This window comes from Abramis brama (assembly GCF_963993115.1).
Source record: "Abramis brama genome assembly, chromosome: 19".
Classification (NCBI taxonomy): Eukaryota; Metazoa; Chordata; class Actinopteri; order Cypriniformes; family Leuciscidae; genus Abramis; species Abramis brama.
The window spans coordinates 9293759-9316807 of record NC_139981.1 but is presented as its reverse complement, the minus strand read 5'-3'; the positions used below and the strand labels follow the sequence as shown (position 1 = coordinate 9316807).

The 23049-nt window shown below is 39.3% G+C and overlaps 2 protein-coding genes across 15 annotated transcripts in view; one reads left to right on the top strand and one right to left on the bottom strand.

Moving 5' to 3' along the window:
• The window catches only part of kiaa1109 (KIAA1109), a 55040-nt gene extending 50095 nt beyond the window's left edge, over positions 1–4945 (top strand). For 9 of the 12 annotated variants that reach the window (XM_084093674.1, XM_084093669.1, XM_084093673.1 and 6 more), the window contains 8 exons: positions 548–737; positions 819–1036; positions 1130–1381; positions 1476–1679; positions 2477–2671; positions 2811–2945; positions 3026–3194; positions 3829–4945. In XM_084093674.1, the coding sequence (XP_083949800.1) occupies positions 548–737; positions 819–1036; positions 1130–1381; positions 1476–1679; positions 2477–2671; positions 2811–2945; positions 3026–3194; positions 3829–4048 (1583 nt within the window). In that variant the 3' untranslated portion in view covers positions 4049–4945. The remainder of the gene's footprint in view (positions 1–547; positions 738–818; positions 1037–1129; positions 1382–1475; positions 1680–2476; positions 2672–2810; positions 2946–3025; positions 3195–3828) is intronic. The other 3 variants (XM_084093665.1, XM_084093664.1, XM_084093666.1) reach the window with 1 other exon arrangement.
• A 1319-nt stretch (positions 4946–6264) lies between these two features.
• On the bottom strand, positions 6265–22716 carry nsd2 (nuclear receptor binding SET domain protein 2). Of its 3 annotated transcripts, none has more exons than XM_084093799.1 (24): positions 22452–22716; positions 19974–20722; positions 19621–19813; positions 15833–15993; positions 15258–15719; positions 15078–15158; positions 14811–14982; positions 13862–13921; positions 13621–13730; positions 13372–13468; positions 13143–13261; positions 12884–12994; positions 12358–12481; positions 12065–12265; positions 11322–11501; positions 11057–11213; positions 10674–10876; positions 10479–10582; positions 10044–10313; positions 9844–9960; positions 8854–8995; positions 7971–8077; positions 7518–7713; positions 6265–7305 (listed from the first exon to the last, which is right to left on the bottom strand). In XM_084093799.1, exons 2-24 carry the CDS (start codon positions 20706–20708, stop codon positions 6995–6997), a joined length of 4413 nt encoding a protein of 1470 aa, XP_083949925.1. In that variant the 5' UTR covers positions 20709–20722; positions 22452–22716; the 3' UTR covers positions 6265–6994. The 3 variants fall into 3 exon arrangements, with proteins under 3 accessions (XP_083949925.1, XP_083949924.1, XP_083949923.1); XM_084093798.1 differs by lacking the exon at positions 22452–22716 and adding an exon at positions 22365–22449; XM_084093797.1 differs by lacking the exon at positions 22452–22716 and adding an exon at positions 22365–22447 and having other exon boundaries at positions 19621–19810.
• Positions 22717–23049: the final 333 nt, after the last annotated feature.

The following is a 23049-nucleotide window of genomic DNA, read 5'->3' as shown; positions in this document are numbered from 1 at the left end:
TAAATACTTATTTTCTCTAATTATCAGACATATTTCTAATAGTGTTATAATAACCACATACAACACCAATCAAAACGCAATATATCAAAATTAGTAGGTTCTGTTAAATGGTGTTCCTTTCTACCATGGTCCCTAAAATTAGTTAATTTAATGTCAAGTTAAGTAATATAATATTTTAATATTTTTTGTATAATTTGATATAATATATATGATATAATAGATATGTATTAGTATCAGTTCATTATTTATTAATTAAATACAAATGTCCCTTTCTGATTTTTAGAACCGCCCCGCACCCTTTTTTAATGATCCTTTACACTCGGATGTAGTTCATACAAAAGAAAAAAATCTGTTGCTACTTTTGTTTTATCGCAACTTTAAATACACTTAGAGCATGTATGAATTTAATTTCATTTTAATTCTACTTTAATTAAAATTCATGAGGGGAATTGCAAACGAAAAGGCTTTTTAAATTCATTTCTGGATGGCACTGAACTCTGCTGTCTGGTCATCCTCTTCAGTAACTGATAACCGCTTGTTCTTCTAGCCCATATTTCAGAACATCCAAATCAGCAGCCCAGTCATAAGATTCAGATCACCATGGGCTCCACAGAGGCCCGGCTGGACTATATGGGCTCCAGCATATTAATGGGCATCTTCAGTAACGCTGACCTGCAACTACAGGATGAGTGGAAGGTGAACCTCTGCACGACTCAAGCCAGTCTATCTGAGAAAAGGTATAAGAACTGCCAATCATACTAGCTTATCAACTAATACCTCAGCCATACCATACATTCTCTGATGTGCATCTCCTCCAGTGAGATCTTTGTACATGGAGACCTGCAGTGGGACATATTCCAGGTGATCATCTCCCGCTCCACCACCCCTGACCTGATAAAGATCGGCATGAAGTTGCAGGAGTTCTTCACACAGCAGTTTGACACTAGCAAGCGAGCTCTGTCCACCTGGGGCCCGGTGCCCTACAATCCTCCCAAAACCCCAGTCATCAACATGGACAAAGGAACAGCTGAAATCTGTTAGTGTGCTTGTGACCATTTTACTTTTGAAATACAATTTTGTTGTTAATGAAATTACTTTAAAGACCAACATAAATGTCTTTTTCTCTCAGATATGGATGCAGCTCATCACAGACATTGGCCCAGTGTGTTGAAGATGGTGGCTGGATGTCACATTTCCCTCTTCCAGATGCCTCTCCCAGAGGATGCTGTGCAGCTGGGCGGCTCGATGAGTCTCCATGGCAACCACATGACTCTGGCTTGTTTCCATGGGCCCAACTTCCGTTCCAAGTCCTGGGTGCTGTTCCACCTGGAAGAGCCCAACATCGCCTTCTGGACTGAGGCACAAAAGATCTGGGAGGATGGTACAGACACAGTGCTAGTTTTCCATCGTCCATCCATTCATCCATCATTTGCCTTTTCATAAATTGCAACTAACGGGTTGTGTTTTTTGTCTAGGCTCCAGTGATGATTCTACATATATAGTTCAAACTCTTGACTTTCACCTTGGGCATAATACCATGGTAACCAAGCCTTGTGGTGCTCTGGAGAGCCCAATGGCAACCATCACTAAGGTTACCCGCCGTCGTCATGAAAACCCCCCGCATGGGGTGGCTACAGTCAAAGAGTGGTTTAACTATGTCACTGCCATGAGGAACGAAGGTAAATGTTGCACACTCAATGGCTCTGTTCCAAACCTAGTGAGCTGTCTTGCTGACTTTTGCCTATATTGTGATATCGTAAATATTCTGGTGGTGGTATTGCAAAAAAAAAAAAAAAACAAGACGTTGATGCAGTGTGTAGCTACTACTGCCACACAAAATCATATCGACGAAATAGAGACACTATTCCTGCTTCCAAAAAAAAGAAAACATTTATTAAAAAATAAATAATTAAATAAGTTAATACACCCCAGTTTGCAGGAAGTGGAGATCAACAGTACGTACTTTATGTTCACCTATGGTGTCTACTACAAGCTTTCATGTTTGCAGTTCTTGATAGTTTGAATCCCCTAATCAGAGCTTTTCTGTTAAAAGAATACATTTTCTGCATTTAACTTAATCTTTGCAATCTGGCAACCAACTCTCTCTACACTGATTACAAACAGTCTCTCTCACCTCCCTACAAGGCGTGTTTTTTTTTGCATGTTTTGATCAGGAGATTCAGCACTCTTTCAGAAGTTGGGTAATAGCGCCCCCTACCATATAACAGTGAAAACACATCAATTACATCAATGTTGGAGAAGCGTTGTCATAAATCACGGAAAATTCCGTCAATGGTGTGAAAAGAGAAAAAAACGCTGTCTATATAGGCAGCTAACTAAGCTTTTAGAACAGAGCTACTGTAAAGCCATATTGTTTGCTGAGCAGCAGACACATGTTTATGATTACCATATTTGCTGTTCTTGAAATATAATATTTTTATTTTCCTTGAAATAATTCTCTCTTTTCTTGTGTCAGAGCTGAACTTGTTGCGTAACGTGGATGCAAACAACTCAGAAAGCGGCGCAGCAGCAAAGAGCTCCAGCCTTCTGAGCGGCTTCAGGGGCTCCTCCAGCTACAACCACGAAACCGAGACCATCTTCGCCCTTCCCAAAATGCAACTCGAGTTCAAATCCATTCATGTACAAGACCCAGAGGAACCTTCTCTCAGTGGTACAGACTAATAACCTGCCAGATTTTTATATTCTGGTAGCCTCTGGCAGCTACATTGCTATTGTTTATTCCTAAGGTTGCTAGACGCTTGTGAAGCTTGCATAGTATGAAACCTCGCTGACTCTGAGCTGTGTTGCAGATGCCGGCAGTAAGCCTAAAGTGGAGTGCAGTGTGGTCACCGAGTTCACCGATCACATCTGTGTCACCATGGATGCAGAGCTCATCATGTTCCTGCATGACCTGGTGTCAGCATACTTGAAAGAAAAGGAGAAAGGTGAGACTATCACGAAATCCAGACTCGGGTTCCTTTCTTCATAAATGTCCTTTGTCACTGAGCATGTGCTTGTGTTGCAGCTCTCTTCGCCCCGCGCATCTTCGCATCTCGACCTGGTCAGAAGAGCCCCACCGCGCAGCAGGATGAAGCGTCATCAGAGAAGAAGGAAAATGAAGAGGTGGTGAACTACGCCACAGTGGACTGGAGAGAGTTCCTCTGCAACACATGGCATCTGGAGCCCACACTACGGTAACACTGTGGTCACATCACATGGTTCCACACAGACCTTTCTGATGTCTCAAATCAAATAGACTTATGTTAATAGACAGTTGCTGTGGGTTTCTGGGTGGTTGCTCGGGTGTTACTAGGTGGTAGTTAAGGTTCTCTGACTGGATGGTAGGGAGTTGCGCAGGTGTTCTGGCTGGTTGCTGTGGGAATCTGGGTGGTTGTTCGGGTGTTGCTAGGTGGTAGTTAACATTTTCTGAATAGATGGTAGGGAGCTGCTAGGGTGTTAGAACTTGTACCAACCAACCATAAGTAGTTGCTAGATGGTTGCTATGCTGTTTTTAGGGAGTTCTGGTTTCTAGCGAGTTGTTAGGCTGTTGTTAGGGTGCTCTGAGTAGGTGCTAGCACTTAACTAGGTTGTTGCTGAATCATTGTGAGAGAGTTTTCCTGAGTGGATGCAAGGAAGTTGTTAGGGAGTTCTGGGTAATTGCTAGGACATCGGCTGGTGGTTACATGTGTTTTAATGTGTACGTAGGTGGTTAAATGTGGTATACTTGCTTACTCCATACAAGTGCATATTTCACCATCATTAGCACAGGTGACACTTTTCATGCATTATTGTCTGCAATGAAGTCGTTTGACGTGTGTAATGTTTCAGGTTGATCTCGTGGACGGGCCGTAAGATCGATCCGGTGGGGGTGGACTACATTTTGCAGAAGCTGGGATTCCACCATGCCAGGACTACGATTCCCAAGTGGTTGCAGAGAGGAGTGATGGACCCTCTGGATAAAGTTCTGTCCGTTCTCATTAAGAAACTTGGCACGGCATTGCAGGATGAGAAAGAGAAGAAAGGTCAAAGAGACAAAGATGAGCATTAACTCAGACACTTCAATGTATTAATACATTACCGCTATCTGGAGCCATGTGTGTGAATTTATTTCCTTTTTTTTACCTTGTCTGAAACCACTGGATTTATTGCAAACTACTGTACAGCACTCACAAACGCATCACAGCCATTGCTATACTGTGTGAACGTTAATGTTTGCCCTGGTTCATATGGCTATAGCTCTTGGGTGACTGAAAGTGTTTTTTTTTGTACATTTGAATTTTCAGAACAAGTAAAGATTGGATAGCTGCTGCTGAATGCCATTTGGAACTTTTAACATGGATTAAACGCACTTACACGTTGCTGACACTAACAGTCAGTGATCTTCAGCTACAGTATACGAGTGTGCTCTTGAAATCAGTTTACATGAGTTCAGAGGAGCGAGAAGCATCCTGTGTTCTTTCTCTTGAGGTGAATATACTGCTGAATATTGCCAATCAGACTTTTTAAGTAGTTTTATTTAACATTTTAAGAGCAAACAATACAGGTAACCGCTGACCGGGTGGTAAAGTGTTCTTTCAGCCAGCAGAGGAAGCGTGAACATCCCTATGCCTAATTATTCCTTTGAGAGTGACCAAATTTTATGCCTCATTAACACATTTTGAGGGATGATATAGTGGAGATGCCTCAGATATTCCTGTGAATACATCAGAACCTCAGATTGTGCTGTGTAATGTGAACTGGCCTATAAAGCAAGGCTCTAACTTAAATAGACAAACAACATGTAAATATCTTAAATGCATAAGCTGTTACCCATGTTAGGCCTGTGGTGATAGTGTTTTTCCTTTTTTTTTTTTTCATAAGTGCAATAGACCATTGTATGTACAGAGGTAAATATGTTCAATGTGCTGATTTCTTAACTGAATAAAATCATTACTACTAAAATGAATGATACTTGTAAGTGACCTTTTTTTCTTCCACATTATACTTCACTGATTTGTAAACTAAGATGAGTTTTGTTCATTCGTTGCTGTGGTATTGGAAGGTTGCCTTAGGGAACAACATTGTGCTACACAGATGTAAGTAATGGTTTATTTTGATGCTCCATGCATAAAGAAAATGTTCAATCTTCACTGTATACATACTGAGGAAATAGACTATGTTCAGAATAGCATATAAGTTGCTGTTTTTGCAGTATCTATGTACATTGTGCACTGTATGCGTACAATACCTGGATGAGCACACTAAACAGAATGCTGTATCCCATAGTGCAATGTGCACTAGTTGCAGTGTTAACTTAAGCTATTAAAATAGTTTTTGTTAATTAAAAAAACAAAGCTAAATAGAAAATAAAAATCTAATTCAAAATATTAATATAAACGTAATATATAAATAATACTAAAATAATATTTTATTTCCAGTGATTGATGTAATACAATTGCAGCTGATTTAAAAAAAAAAAGTGAACTTTGTCTTAGACAAAGATCTAGACTACGTTGAATTATGACAAACTGGATGACACATACAATGTGATAATGTAGCATACTACTGTTTGAAATGTTTATTGCCTAATGCCAACGGTTTTTGTAAAAAAAAAATATATATATATAATAATAAATGGGGGGAGAAAAGTGAGCAGAATACATACAATATGCTACAATTTCATTCATAACTGGGCCTAAGCAACAATGTACCATCACATTACAATTCCACACATAACCACTGCGTGGCGCACTTCATGTTCAATAGTTTCAGTTCAGCACTTAAATGGATGATGATAGACTTCTCAGAACTAATGTGGGGTTAATTTACACGCTGGTCGCCCTCTCCTTTTGTATGCACTTTTAAATGTAATAGTTTCACAAATCCAGATTTTTGTTAAAGTGTAGCTGCAGTGGGGAAGATTTGTCTCAAATGGTTGGAGACTGCAAGTTACTCACTGGTGAATATTGTTGTAATTACGTGATAACGGATAATCATTTTATCAGATCGACTATCACTAACGCCAAAACTGCCACTGCATAACCAAAAATAACCATATTTTTCTTCTTTTTTTTTAATTTATGACAATTCAAATTATAAAATAGCCTAATTTGCCACTGTGAAGGGTAATGCAATTTGTGTTCTTGCTGTTTTTGTTCTTTAAAAAAAAAAACACAGCATGCTGCAACTTTAACCACAAAAAGAAATGTGAATTGAAGTTTGAAATTGACAAATTTTAAACAAATAAATAAATGTAAATTAAATTAATAAAAATCACACCACAACTGCTTGAAATAGCTTTATTTCTCGTATCACAAGAAGCCCGTCATGATTTGCCGTTTTAAAACTCTGAATAGGTAGATTTAACATCCTAACGTCCTGGTTACTCAAACTCAAAAATGAGCTACAAAAATTAACCAAGCTATATATAATAAACAAAAAATTGTGCTGCTCTATAGTTATATGAACTGACTCTAAAAATGTAATTCAAGGGCTACCCATAGTGTCTTATTTAAAGATACCACTTGTTAAAAACAAAAACTTCTGGTATCTGTTACTAACAATAAATCCAGAATTATAATTTTGGTCTTTCATATACATTTCCATATACATATCTACTGTTTAAAAAAAAAAGAAAAAAAAAGAAAAAACTATGCCAAGATTCATAACGGCGTAAAAAAGGTTTCAAGTTTGGCGTCCGTAATGCTGTTTATTTGAGGTGTTCGGTCTGTCGGCTCTGTCGTCTATTTGGCAGTGCATGCATACACACACACAAACACACACACACACACAAGTGGAACATGAGGAGGCAGTGTGAGTGGAGGGAGACCTGATTCGGCAGCTCTGAGGAGCTCTACAGTGTTAACACGCTTCCCTGATCAGACACATACAGTGCTTTCAGCTTGGCAGAACAGTCACACGACGTCAAGATCACTGAATCATTTGGGGCAGGAGCTGAGGAGGAGGTCGTCGGGATTACTGGGAGGAAAGGCAGGTCCCATAGTTCGATATTCTACTACACGTCAGCAGTCTTTCTGGACCTCTTCTTGAGAGGTGCTTTGCTGCTGGTTTCGGCCTCTGTTCTGCGCCTGTACTTGCGTGGTTTGGTGGATGAGGGTACTTCAGCGCTGTGCTCCAGCGGCGGCTCTGCCTGAGGGCGGATGTCGGAGTCTTCATGTTCCTGGCAGCAGAGCTGGCCCAAGAGCGGGTGAGACCGCAGCGCCCCCTCCTGGTGAGCCTTGCAAAAAGAGTTAGGGCACAGCTGGCAGAAAGCATCGGAGTTCTTTCCACACACGTCACAGTGATGCCAGGGACAGTCCCAGCGACCTGGAAGAAAACACGGATCACAAATGTAAACGCTGTCAATGGAAAAATTCAAAAAGGGACAGAAGACAATTAAAGCCTATTGTCTTTGTTGTTTCCACACTAATTTGGACATCGAATGTAAAATTATCATCATTTTAAAAAACCTTAACGTTAGGTGCGATTAATCATGTTTGTTTTTTAATTGACTGTCCGCATTATAGAGTAAAGGTTACCAAATGGTCTCTTGGTGCGGTCTAGGCAGGAAAGGTGATAGGCTTTAGTGCAGCCCTTCTTGTCACACAGAACCAGCTCTCCTCCGTCACCACAGCGGAAACACTCGTCCTCAGACTTCTTGCCTTCGTTCCGGGCCCTTTTCCGCTTGGGCTTTTTCTTCTGATGCTTGTTTTTGGGCTCAGATGGATGACCGTTCTGAAGTTGATGGGTGAAAAGCAAGTGTCAAGGCATTTAGACCTCCATTTGCATATACATTGTCAACCAGTTCAAGGAGTGGAAAGTAATAAAGTAGTTATGCAGCAGATGTTGTTATCCAAACTTGTAGTATAAATATTATAGTGATAGAATTCTAAAAACTAAAAAAAAAATACTTCTAAATACCAGGCCTGAGCTTTAACCACTACACCACACCAGCAAGACATCAATAATGACCGAGGCAGTAAGTCACTCACCTTGGGTCTGTCACCTAGAAAACCACTGCAGTTAGGAGCTCCACAGCGACACACAGTCTTTTCATTCCCAAGACAGTCCAGGTTATAGTTAAATGTCAGTTCAGTGCCTGAAAACATTGACACACAAATGGCCAATTAATTCTGAGGGGAAAAAACAAGATTTGAAAACAAAAGATAGGTGGGGCGATAGCTAGAAAATGTAGTAAATTTAATATATCATTTTTATAATAATATGCAGAGGGCTTGCCATAGTCTAATCTGTCCCGCCAGTTTCATAATGAACCAAAAATATTTTTAAACTACTTATAACACGATTCCATTTTATAAATCGATCAAACAAAAATCAATTCACGTTCACGCAAGCAGCTCTTTAGCCGGTGTTTTCAGCAGTCAAGTTTGTAAACCTGTTTTCATAGAAACTGCAGTTCTCCATCCAAATAAAAGCTTTAGTGTTTTAATCTCTTGCAAGAGTTTAACTCACGTTATTTTTATTATAAAAACTATTTACTTAAATATTAATTTGCATTTATTTTACAGTGGAGTTGTATTACAACATCGATGTATTACTGTCTTAAGGACAATAATAACAGTTTTATTAATAACTTGTTATTGTTCAAATTGTTTTGACTTCCTAAAAACACCAGTATGATTGTAATGTGGACTGAGAAACTTAAAAAGAAAAGTCCAGGTACAAGTCAATGCAAAGACTTTTTTCTTCAGTGTGGTCACTGAAAATGGGTTGTTCACAAAATCCAGTGGGAAACACCAAATATATATTTTATCAACACTGTAGCTAAAATTAGAGGAATGTTCAAATTTAAATTTATCACCCAGCCTTCCACAAAAATCCATCATATATCTTATGTTTAGAATGTGAGCTCACCAGAAGGGACGTCACACACGGCAAACAGGCCCACGCGAGTGTCTCCATTAACCGTCCATTTCTGAGTCTCGCAGTTGGGCTGGCAGCTGTGGTTCATGAAGCGAGAGTAGTTCCCTTTGGGTCCCGCATCTATAATCCGATCCTGCACACAAACAGTGTATAGCCCAATGAAGGTACACGTTACATGAAACCACTGCTCAGAGCGTGTGATAACTGAACTTTGCCGCCAAATTGGGCTTGAACAGTTAAATACACGTGATCTAGACACCTATAAACAAGTGATCATGTATTTGCATGCAGCCATTTATGCCTCAAGGTAACTTTAACAGTTGAGAGAGAAAACACTAATATATTGGATCCATGCAGTCGGTCTTAAAGTGACAGCATTCAAATTTACCTGCTGTCATTATAATGCTATAAAAAAAATAAAATAAAATAAAATAATAAAAAAAACATCTCTCATTGCTCTTGACTGAATCGCTTTTGTAACAAATAAGAATAAATATGTATTTAGTAGTAAAGACTATGCTTTGTTTTTTTTTATACATTTGATTATACATTTTATGTAGTATTTCTAATGCTTGAAGTTTTTCAGATCTATTTCATTTGTATCTTTGTTCTATTGTAGTTTGTTTTCTTTGCTCTTTCTTTATCAGTTTACTTTTAGGCTAGTATTAGTTTTTTAAATATTGAAAATGGTGATAAGAATGATGACATTTCAATGGTATACATGTTTTTTAAAGCAAAAATAACTATATTGTGATATATACCGTTATTGTGAAATAAAATTACTCATATCATGATATAAGATTTTGGTCATATCGCCCACCCCTAGTACTGTGACATGTAGTACCACACAAAGCTGTTCAGTGACACTCCCAAATGCAACCCTGTTTCTCTGGCTCTGCTGTATAGGGTCCAAACATGCCAAAATCAGGCATGAGCCCCGTACCGTAACAAGCAGAGCAAGCACATGGAGCCTTTATTTACCTTGTCAATAGTGAGCATATAGAAATGTGAGATGTCGTTCTCTTGAGCGTATTTGATTCTGGCTCTGCACTCCTCCTCGTCTATCAGTTCACCCACATATTCATTCACAAATTCCCCCTGAATGACACAGAAACAGCCAATCAGCAATCACATACAGCAAATCTCCTTTGCTAAATCTTTTCAAAAGCTAGTGGACTTACTTTCTTAATGTCTCGCAGTGACAGCAGACCCCAGCCTTTGCCAGCGGTGCGGATGATCTTGGTCTCGGGATAGTGGCGTTTGGTGAAGTCCTGGTTTTGGCAGCGCTCTCCAGCGGGACACACTTGAGGATGGCACTCGTACAACAGCATGCGGTTCAGACACTCGGACTCAAAGCTGCAGGGACGCTCGTCTGACGGCTTACAGTTACACTTGGGGATCTCAGAAATGTCTGCGGTGTAGACCTGCACTCGTCCACAAGGCTTATTCACCTAATAATAAAAAATAAAGCTTTTAAAATCTCTTTAAACAGACTCACTACATTCATAACATTAAAATGACTACAGAAATTGTCATGGCCTGGAAATCAAACCGACATGTCCAGGTTTTCCAAGACCATGGGAGTCTTATAAAGGTCATATAATGAATGGCAGTACCTTGATATATTTGTATGGAGGAGGTTTCTTGTTGTTCTCTTGAGCCTCTTTTGCCTCCCTCTCCATCTCGATCTCCTTAAAGCGAGTTTCAGCCTCCAGCAGGGCTGCACAAATGGATACAGAGGAACCATTTCACAACAGCACTGATAATACACTGTGATTACAAATAAGATATTAAAATAAAGAATATTTTACCATTCTTAAAGACCTTCCCAATGCCAGTATGTTGGTATTTGCTTCCCCTGTCCCCCTCCATGTAAGGAAAGACTCTGCCCTGGTGTGTCCAGAAATAGTCTTTAGAGCCAAAGAAGAACACAGGGAACTCTCCAATCTCATGACGCAGGTGCTGGATGTTCGTTGGGATGTTCTTAGGGTGACGGATCTCTGCAGGCCACCATCTAGAATTTTAAATGAAGTCAAAGGTTAGGACAGGACAATTACCTCGCTAAAATGTAGCTTAGTTATTTTTATCATTTTCAATAGCGCTCTCTAGCCCTAGAAACCGCCAAACCCCTAAATAAAACAAATAAAAATCTGTAAGTTTAAGCTAAAGGTGTGTGGTGCTGTTAGAGACTGACCTGTAGTTCCCCAGTTTGACCCAGATAACATCTCTGTATTTGGGTTTCTTCCCTGAGCGACAATCATTACAGAACCAGCTGCCATCAGGCATAGCGATGTTCAGACAGTCAGGGTGAAATGCAGCTGGACATGACTCACAGCACAGCAGACGGCCACCTTCAACACACAAATACATCCATTTATATAGTGCCGTCATGTTTAACTTCAGATGCCATACATTAAAAAAGGAATAAAACAGCTTTATAATGACAGTGGAATTCACACCCTTTGAGCAGATAAAGCACCAGCTGACGTTGACGTGAGAATGATGACTGTAGCCTTTCTTAGCCCTGAAGTGGTTTGTGCACACAATGGCAGAAGATGACAGCATCTCACTGCCTGCAGCAACACACAGGTCTCCAACATGATAGGCCACGGGACAGCGCAAACAACGCATCATCTTTCCTGCAAGGGGACGACAGGAAATGTTTTTGGTGATAAAACCAACACCAACTAAATAAGTCCTTTTTTGTTAGAGATTCATTTAGCGTTTTCATATCATTTAACCTATTAGAAGCGTGTAGTTGTTTGTTTGCAGTTTGAATTAAATTAGATGAAAGAAAAGGTCCCACAAAATATTTTACATTTTCAAACTGTACTTATGAAAAAACAAAACAATAGTTTGGTATAATCTACTTATTGTGTTCATGTTGCATTCAAAAACTCTTTTGCTGTTATCGAGGTGGGATACGGGTAAAGGTAAGGACAGGTTTCATGTTATGGTTAGGTTTAAGGGTGAGTTAATGGGTAGGGGAAGAGTCAATGGTGTAATTATACAAGGAATTACAGAAATAATTACTCCAGGTATTTAAGTGCAACATAACATGCATGTACACAATAAGTGCATTGTATCAAATTATTCAATTTAAATGTTAGTACATAGTAGTTAAACACAACATAAATGTATTTTTATTTGGACCCACTTCATATTGCATCGTCTTTGCCAACATTCATGTCTTTTTTTGTACCTTTGGTGGCCTTGCCGGTGCCACGGCCACTGTAGTGGCAGCTGAGGCATGTGTGCAGAGGGCAGCGGAAGCCTCTATTCTCAAACACGGTCAAAGCGCTCAACCGTACACAGGCCTCATGGTAGAAGCGGCCACAGTGAAGAACACAGCAACGCCGCACCTCTCCTTCAGACTTCTTACAGGTGAAACACACATGCACACCTGAAAAAGTGAAAGAAAATTATAGCTCACAATAGTGAAAAAGATGATTTTTCAAAACACAACATCAGTAACATGACATCAGTGTATCTCACCTGAGATGCAGGCAGTGCAGAGCACCTTTTCTGCTGATCGCTCAAGTCCAATACAATGCAGGTGATATGAGCCACAGCACTGTCCCTCACACATCACTAGATCTTCCCCGGTCTGCTCACACACCTGGAAAACAGCAACACAAACACACTCATGTAGGGCTGGGCGATATGGCCAAAACAATCATCACAATATAATTTTTCATATCGGTCGATATTGATAATTATCATGATAAATGCCAAATCTTTAAGTTTAAAGGAAGATTTTTTCTCCGGAGTGAAGGTTGAAGAAACCGTTAATAGTGGTTTTAAACTACTCGTTATTGTCAGAACATGACAAAAACTTGCCAAACAGGTGAACATTTCACAAATCTGAATATACGAAACATTTAGGTCTATAATGATAAAATATTTTTTCTATGTTATAATTACATTGATTTTTAACAATATGATTATCGTTATCTTTTTATCACCGAGCCCTGCATTAATGCTAGAGTTCAACAACTCTCCACACGGACCGGTCACTCACCAGACACACGCTCTCTTTTTTGGCACCGGCAGTGCGTTCCGTCTTTTTTGAGGGATGTGATTCGTCTGTACTGTCACTGGGAGAATCAGGTCTCTGCTCACACAGCAAACTCTAAAATATGCATTAAAAATTATATTTACTTAAAGGACATCTGGCAGGCAAAAGTGACAGAAACCATTCATTTACGGTTCCAAATAAAGTTGATTATTCAAACCAAGAGACACATGAAAAAATAAAAAAAAATAAAAAATACACACACCTCTGGCTCAGGGTAAGATGATCCACGGCGCTTTTTGGATGCGACAGGTAACGATTGTCTCCCTAAATCCTGTTTCCGCTTCCTGACACGTTTGACTTTAGCAGGAGACTCCTCCTCACCTGAGGAACAAAGAAAAACTGAATTTTAGAAACAAATATAAAAAGGACACAAAGATGAACAGTATTTAGACTGAGCCGTTTCTGTAGTTCATATTAGTTTGCAGATTTACTTGGGGCTTTTTTCATTTGTTTCCTTTTTTCATCCCTGTCGGGTTTCCGCCTTCTCCGCCTCGGTTTAGTGACAGAGGCCTCAGCTGATGGTGAATTCTGACAGAAATGAAGAGAAAAAATATTTTATTGTCAAGTTATTATTTGAATTCTTTTAATTATTCTTTTATTTTAATTTTGCATTAATTATTTAAAAATGAATGCTAAAATATCTAAGCTCGAACAATGCATGGCATTTTCTCTCATATCACCTTTTGGCCTTTCTGCTTTTTCAACTCCTTTTCAAGCTTGATTTTCATTTTAGGCTGCAGTGCCACATCCTCCTTTGACTCTCGTAAACGTTTGTAGCCTTTTTTCTTTCCTGTATGAAGCAGTCAGAATGCATGCTTATCGTTTGAAGCCTTTTATAACATTTTTTTTAGGTTTTTCCATTCAGTATACATTTTCTAAAAACAACTAGTGTTGCAACTAATAATGAAACCACCCACACACCTTTAGAAGAGCCATCCTCCTTCTCCAAAAGATTTGGGCTTAGTATTGATACCTTTATATCTGATAACAGAAAAACAGAAAATTACTACAGGAACAAAAATACATGCAACGGCAGCCTTGAAACATGAAGGAATAAAGAGATTGTTTATAATTAGGGAAGGGTGATGTGGCAAAAATATCATATCATAATTTTTTTTCATAATTCTTTTTCATGTTGGTTTTAAAGACCATTTTGCACGGCACTGAGCAGTACAGCCAAACTATTTCCCTTTTTTAATAATTTAGCCTTACGAGATAAAAAAAAAAGACAAACCATTTAGGCCGAACTAAGGGTGGATTAGATTTATTTTATCTTTGTTATTAAAAATAACAAATGCTGTCACTAAGACCACGGATCTAATATCCTGACACGCATCCAAACGATTTACATTCAAGATATAAATAACTGTTTATGTAAACCTTGTGCGTATTTGACACGAAAGAGAACAGTACTTGCGCTGTGACAGGCTTTTAATAAGCGTGCACTTTGAGGGTACGCACTTAGAAATCTTGTCAGAACAGCGTGCGAATAAGAAGTTTAACTGGTAAGGCTTTAAAATGCATGCAAAAAATTTCATGATGGGGAAGAACTGCAATGTCACTTGAGCGTAACCCTACTGCCTGTGTTGCTAAATGTGATGTGGTTGTACATTACGTCGGGAATGATAGCACAATACTAAGATATCTTTTCAAAGGCAGATCGTGGAGACAATCTAAAATCGTGATAATCACACACCTCTATTTATAACATACATTTCACATATATACGTTTTATAATTATACCATAAATATTTGCTAATATTTATAGTTGGTTAAATACATATTTTTATCATTTAGAAAAAAACTAATTTCACTGGTTAGGTAATTGTTTGCCCTTTACAGTTTTTACATTTTAAGATAAATGTCTCACCTGAAAGTCCAGGATTAGTGGAAACTGCACTTAAAGTGTCACAGATACTGACACCTGCTTTTATTTTCCTCTTCTTCACTGAATTTGGTGCTGCAGGAAACTTCTGTCTGATCTGTCTCTGTTTCTTCTGAGGAGCTTTTAGCTGAAGGTCTAGATCAATACAGAGCAGGTCCTTCAAATATGGAAAGATAAATTAAATAAAGAAAAGGTGATTACCACAAAAATACCACAGAACCACTGATCATGATATAATGAGACCAAACACACTTTTTTCCGGTAAGTCCGTTTCCCAGCATTTGTATTTCTTTTCCTCTGGTGCTCAGGTGTCTCTGATGAAATGCAGGAATCCTACAATGCCAAGATTAGAAAAATTACATATCTATCCTCACAATAACATCCTTATCCTACACGGAGCTAAACAATGCCAACCACATCGCTGTCTGCTACCTGAACAGTAGATTCGGTCAGAGGGATCCGTTTTGCAGAGGAAGCTTTTGTCGTCTTATACTTCAGTGTTGTGCCACGCTGTCTGCAGTGATTCTTCTTCACTGACGTTTTAGGTGCTTTTCTGGGTAGGGTGGTTTTCCCTGATGAAGTGCTGCTGTCTGTGGGGTGGGAAAAGAGGCCTGGGATGGTGGTAGGTATTGTGGAGTTGGGGCTGGAATGAGTGGAGTCGGGGGGAGTGAGGCTGACAAGCTCTTGAGACTCCCTCTGAGCTTGGTCTTGCTGTGGTTCCAGACTGCGTCGTGCTTGAAGCTCTTGTAGCATGCGAGGATTGAACTGGGGTTTCCCCTTTTCATAAACAAAGCTGAATTTGGCCAGTCGCTCCTCTATTAGTTGACCCAATGCTTCGGTTGCCTGTGACACACCTGTCTCCCACTGTTCCCGGAACTTACGAGGAACTGCCCGCTGTAGAGAGCACATCAAAGAAGTGTGAGACCAAGTAGTTTCATGAAATTCCAACAAATGTATGGAAAAACTTCCCCCATTAGTGAAAGATATATACACAATATTTACTGTACCTTCCTTCCACTGACATCAATGGGTAGTTTGTTGCTGCGGCTAAGTGACTGGTACTGGTGTCTTCCTGAGAAGGTGACTATGCTCGTCTCAAAGACATATCTTCTCTCTGGGGCATCTCCGAAGTACTGCACATGGTACAACAATCCTGTGCGGCTATTCACTGCCAAAATGAAAAATATCTATGAAAAATTAAGAAATTCACTTCTACAGGTGCTACATTTCTCATACTGCCCTGTTGACAGTTGGAAGCAAGTCATTCTCTCTGCTTATGTTAGCTCAGGGTCACACTTTCACAAACAATTTCCACAGGATCTGTGCTCTCCCCTATCAGAGCTTTCAAACCATCTTTTTGGACCAAATGCGAGTGTTGTTTTTGATAGGGTCTCAACTCTTCTCTCAGCATTTATAATCTGCATCTGCAGATGTCTGAACACGCTTTAAATTGAAGCCTGAAACCGGCCCGTACCCAAGATCATTTATCTCAACACAACCCGACCGGAACGGTTACATTTTAAGCCCGAACTCAAAGTCCGTTTCTCACAGAAAATACCTTTTTGCAATGTGCTGAATTTTAGGATTGCATGCAACAATCAGTAAACAAATACATGTAAACATAGCAGCCCCGTCAGCAGTCAGCACACTGGAGCAAAAGAGATAAAGCACGGAATAACCAATTATGAAACTTTTCTGGGTGAACAGGTGTAACAGTCACATAAATTCCTCTGGAACTTCAACTTCAAAAACAAGTTTGCACAGTGTTGACAGTAACAGGAAAAACACCTCTGTCTTTTCCACCAATCCTAGAGATCCCGCTCATCTTCCATGTCGTGTTTTGCCAAAAAAAAAAAAGTTTTGCGCAGGTGCTCTCTGGCACTCATTCGGTCACAACACAGCAGATTTCACGCAAACATACATACACACACACACACACATATATATATATATGAGCGTACTTGTCAAAGGTTGAATATACATAGCAAATTGTTGTCATTTAGGAATAAGATTGTGTGGTGTTTGAATCACGATTGCGATCTTTTAACAATTAACCATGAAGTTCTACTACGTAGTACTTCTTGTAACCTTTAAATCCCTCAATGACCTTGCTCCTTGTGTCTCTGAGCTACTGAGGAGTTATCAGCAGAACTGATATCTGACAGGAGTCATCACATCCTGACGTCACGTGTCTTTATGGGATGAGTGTGTGAGAACACTCACAGATTCCGGAAAATCACTGGCAGTGTGAATTAACCAAAATCAAACGATCCCGGGACACATTATCCGTATTTTCCGGAATCTCTGTGTGAAAGGGGCTCTGATTCTGATTCTCCTCCATAGGTGGTAAAATATTAGGGTAAATTAAATATTTTAATCGATTCTCATTTTTACGAAACGATAGCGATTCTTAAATCCCAAGAATCGATTAGTCATCCTGTTTTAAGGTTGATGAATGAATGGAACATTTTTGCGTGCATCCCATCCAATAAATCACAATAATCTTTGTGCTTTGATATTATTGATATGAAACAAAGTCTCAGATTTCAAATTACGTCCATTTTCTTACGAAATTCAAAAACATAATTACCGTTTTGGCGCTGTGGCGTGAGATCGCTCTGGCTCAGCTCAGCTCAAGAGAAGCAGCAGCGCGGAGCGCACATAACCTTCTCTTCCGCCTTAATAATACTAGGGGTGCACCGAAATTTCGGCCGCCGAAAATTTTCGGCCGAAATGGCATTATCGGTTTCGGGCCGAAATAAAAAAAACAGCCGAAAACGTAAACCGAAAATGAATGTCACCCGCCCCTCCCATCCGTGCGCAAGCGCTTAGGTTTCACTCACGGTCGAGCTGTTATCACGCGTCTGCCTATCAAAGATTAAGCATGTCAAAGGGCTGTCACTTATTGCACAATCGATCGGACCAACCAACACAAGTTTCGAAAACGAAAATAGGGAATCGATTTTAACGGCCTTCTCTCGGAGCGCGTCCAGCTCGTCACTATACGCTCGCAGCGAACGCGCGTCACACAGCAACTGCAGGTTCTCTCACACACACTCACACACACACACAGCCTATTTCTGCATAATATAGTGCATAATATGTAGCCTCCAGTAATGTTTTTCATTGATGTTATAGCAGTCCACATTGCTGACTTGTGCGCGTCTCAAGCGCCCTCTTTACGTTCGTCCTAATGCCTGTTTAGTTGTCCGTGAATTTGCCTATATTTGCTGTTGAAAACGGATCAACGCCAAATATAGGCAATTTACTAACGATTCAATGAACAATTTGCCTATGTCTCAAAAATCGAACAGGATTTTTTTTTTTTTTCACAAAAATGACAGCCCTATAGCCTACGAGAGGACACCAAAGTTACAATATGTAACATTTGTTCTGCAAAAATCTCCAAAATTGTGGATTTTTTTTGCACAATTTTTAAAAAACTATATTATTTGATGGAACATAAAACTTGAAGAATAATAATTATGTATATTTATTGTTAAAAATATTTTATGTTTTGTTATGTAACTGTTAATAAAAGTTTGATTATTATATTGTGATTTTTCATTTCAGATCCATTAAATTCAAGCAATGTATATATAAGTTTTTAAAAGAAGCCATTTTCGGCTTCAGTTTCGGTTTTCGGCCAAGTGCATCCTAAATTTTCGGTTTCGGCCCAGAATTTTCATTTCGGTGCATCACTAAATAATACTAGTTACAGCGCGAAATAAAGATGAATGAGCATCTGAAAGTGTGTTAAAAGATAGAATACACCTTATCGAAGTCCGTATCATGTCACATGGAATCGCTCAATCAGTGTTTCAACCGTGGAAAGACGTTAGTATTCAATGTCATGTAACGTCACATTTACCTAAAAAAACATATCCAGTGACCATAAACTCGTTAGTCAGCTAGAAAAATTAACTCTAGAGAGGAGCATTTTGTTAAATGTATGCACCATATTAGATATTCATTATAATTTTTAATGTTCTTCAATATTTAATGCATGTTTGAATAAATCTGGAAAGTTGACAGCCACCATTTAAATTTTTATATAATTTCGTATAACTTTATTATTATAAAAATAAATAAGTGTATTTTAAGTGTTTGTATACAAATCAGTTAATTTTTACCTTCAATATTATAGTAGGCTAATGAAGCCAATAGGCTACAACTGACTCCCATAGTTTACAATAATAATTAAGAGATTTGTTTTCCTTGAGAAAATTTGCAATGTATTGTACCTGATATCCAAAATAATCAATATTGAATCGAATCGTAATCGAAATCGAATCGAATTGCAAGCTTGTGAATCGAAATCGAATCGAATTGTGAAATTTGTCTCAATACCCAGCCCTATAAAATATGCAGTGTGCCATGTCACCTAAACTCTTGAACTCACTCTCATGTAGCCTTTGCAATCAGTTGAACTAAATTAAAAGTTCTCTAGTCACTATTATTTTTCTACATCTGACTGGTACGTTTTAGTCAATATACATTTACATTTATTCATTTAGCTGACGCTTTTATCCAAAGCGACTTACAATATCTATCAGTTAGCATTACTGTTCTAGTAATGTTATTGATTGAGCTATCTGATTCAGGCTTTTACATGTCTAAATACAGATCATTATGAAAAGGTGGAACCAATGTTACAAAAGCATCATCCTGGCATCCATTGCCACAAACTGACAGTAATTGAGTAAGAGTGTTATGATGCAAATCTGTTGGTTGGTTGAGGAAATGGTGCTAAAAGCAGGAAAAACAACAAGTCAACTGATCTAGCACACCTTACCTTTCGACTTAAAGTGCATGTTGAACTCTGGGTCTGTAGTGATCATGCATGGCCACCACGGGTATCCAGACACTTTGGTCCAGATCACATCTCCCACTGAGTACTGCACATGCTGTTGGGTCTCAGTACCGCTCACTTTCACATCATCCACCTCCTGTGCAACATCACTCACTTCACAGGCGTACACAGGCTGCTGCAAAAGAGAAATGAACTAAGTCTCAAGAATAGAATCTAGTCTACAGGGAGTTAATACATTTTCCTGAAGACAAACAACAAATTAGAAAACAAACTAATTTACTATTAAAGACAATTGAAGGAGGGAAACATGCAGGTAAATGTGTGCCATACTATACCTGGATAGGTATGGGATTTACACTAGCAGGTATTTCGCCATCAGTCTGCTCATTAGTGGGAAGAATGCATGGTTCAATGGTGAGGTCATTTGAATTTATGGTGGTTTGCAGAAGAGGGGATCGAACAGAATTCGCAGTAGGGTTTAAAATCGGACGTCTCCGATTTGGTGGAGTTCTCTTCCTCACAAGCCCCCTCTTTTTCTTTCGTCTTTCTCTCCTGCCAGTTGGAGAGGACAGAACACCTTCTGATAGTCTCAAAGGTGCATCCGTCTCCTCTTCTCTCTCCCCTTCATAATCCGATCCGTATCGGCTTGTCTTCCCACCTAGATTTACCACACATTTGGTTATTTTGAAAGTGAGTTCAGGAGAAACACTGGACTTCCTCGGAGGGCTAGCGTGTTGAGGAAGAGGCTCCACCCCTTTGAGAAGAGGCTGTGGAGCTGTGGCAGCACAGAGCTTTGTAATTTTGTCTTGATCGCCATTTAACAAGCGGGAAGTCAGGTCCTTTAGCCGCTCGTGGGTGTGGTTGTGACCATGACTGCCAATTATCTGCAGAACATTTTCTTGAGGTGTAGCCGCCAGCTGGGTAGCAGCTTTATCCATGAGCATAGTAGGGTCGGTGCTCCCATCACCCCGACTCTTACATCCACCAGGTGAATCAGACGGCTGTTTCATGGTGGTAGGACTCCCGGGCTCTGGCATTGCAGGCAGTGATCTCCCCTTACTGTCTGTCATTACAAACCAGGGGCCTGCAAAACACAAAATAAGAACACCAAATGAGAAATTTAGATAAGTCCTCACCTAAGGTACTACACTGACTGATATAAAAATGTACATGCATGCAAATAGAGCATTGCAAAGGTAGTTAATGAACAAACTAGGTCAACTCTAGCATATTAATGTTTATATTAGAGTAACCCTTGGTTAGAAAAGTTTTATAACTCATGCTTTAAAATGTATAAAGCACATCAGTATTATAAGAAAAATAGTGTTAAATTCTAATCCAAACACAACTACATCATAGGACACACCTTTGAACCCCAGGCCCATTTTTGTTAATTAATTAATTTATTTAAAATAAAACAAATAAATAATGATAATAATAATATTAAGTGTGTGTATATATATATATATATATATATATATATAAATCGCAAAATAAACAGACAAAGACTAGGATTTTAAAAAAAAAATCGCGTTTATATAATAAATATAACAAGTTTTCTGTCCACTGCACATGTGGCGAATGACGCATATTGCAGATTCTAAATAGCCACAAATAAACAAGTTACAGTTCGTGTGGGACACTGGTTAAGTGAAAAATTTGAGTGGGTTATGCCGAGGATGGAGTTTGAGAACTGGAATGGTTTGGTCCCACATTAAAATGGCTTCCGTGGAAAGGTTTGCCAGTGCGCGAGTGGGTGGCCAGCCGCTTTAATTCAGTTCAATGCACAAACCCTGACGCAACCTCCTCAAATGAATCCTGAAACCAAATGCAAAAATACAAACAATACAATTCGATACAAAATGAGCACTTAGAGCGTTCCATCAATTAAATATCAAACGTATCGCTTTTGATTTGTTACATGCAAAACGTCAACAGACAAATCAGATTTTTAAAACCGAACAAAAAACAAATCTTTATGTAAAACAGTGACTGCTCAAATGCAAATGTCCGTTCGGTCCTAAACAAGAGGCAGTTATCAAGCTATTGTTATTCAGGCTGAACAGTCAGGATGCCTCGTTAACATCAATGAAGGGAGATTATGGATGAGTCACTGATGGACTCGTTTAACCGTCCTAATAGACCACAGCAAACTGAAAGAAAATAACCGAAGAGAATACAGATAATAGACTTTTACACCAAAATAAAACTAAAAACACCTTCGTGGGAATTGCGCTCTCTGTTGAAATGCTGAAATGCTTAAGATTCCAGACAGAAACCAGGAAATGTATATACACACACAGTGGAGTAAAAGATATCAAGCCATACGCTCGTGAAAGTAACTGGATAGAGCTAAGAAGATGTTAGCAAAGAAATGGCTCGACAGAACACAGAAAAACTTGAGCTGACCCAAACATTGCAACGCTATTAAATGTGTAATCTCTGAGGAGGTGTCTGGGGCTGTGCTACACATTATACGCACATGGCACGTTTTATTAACTAACTGGAATAATTTACTCTTCTAACTGAAGCTGACAAACCTCGCGAACTACAGCTTAGCCAGCTAGCAAGTGAGGTACAGCTGCAGCTGCCTCAGTCAGTGACATACTACAAAACGACTCGTTTATCTATAAGAGGAAATCTCTAATATCACACCGCAGCGTGTAATAGACAACAATTCCCCCAAACTATGATGTGCCATGACTTATTTATGTGGGAAAATAAACCTGTTTGCAGCATCTCCATTACTCCCGACATGTATTGAGGAGCTTGCGGGAAACTCTCTCATCCCAATCAGCGCCAAAAATACTCACATCCGATTGGCTGACACGCGACGGCACAATTCAACCGGCCTTTTCAAATATCACTCTCTTCGCGGCTGACTTTCCGTTGAACATCTTCACTTAACCCTGGCGTACTCCAAACTTCATCGCAGGTTCGTAGTTTAAGAGAAAGTCATGAGAGTCTGAGATCATCTGTTTTTGTTTTTATTTCGAAAAATGGCAAAGGTACACAGATCACTGCTCGAGGAATTGAGGACGGTCGGCAATTCTCACCATGTGACGTCAGATGCAAGAGGGAGGGAGTTTATCTTGTTGCCAGTTGCACTTAGAAAAGGTGGCGAGTGCTGAGTTTTACGTCGTGGTATTAAAAATAACGATCATATTTTTGCATTTGTTATTTGTGATAGTTGGTAGAAGATAAAATATTGGTGGAATGTGTAATTTCCGCATTAAATATATTTTAATTTATTCAGTTAATAAGAGGTGAGCGCTAGTCGATTTGTACATTAGAAAGAGGGCCTGGCAACCTAGAAATAAGCGCGCCAGACTTTGTTGCCATGTGCGCTTATTATAAGCTACTCTTTCTGCTTGTTGATTTGTCAAATCTAGACATTCGCGGGTTTGGGAG

Excerpts from the sequence above, each read along its gene's own strand:
- nsd2 (XM_084093798.1), bottom strand. The coding sequence starts at position 22,395 with ATGTCGGGAGTAATGGAGATGCTGCAAACAG. Across the intron at positions 13,262-13,371 it reads ACAAATGAAAAAAGCCCCAA|GTGAGGAGGAGTCTCCTGCT; the intron begins GTAAATCTGCAA and ends TTTGTTCCTCAG. Across the intron at positions 7,714-7,970 it reads TTCTAGGTGACAGACCCAAG|AACGGTCATCCATCTGAGCC; the intron begins GTGAGTGACTTA and ends CATCAACTTCAG.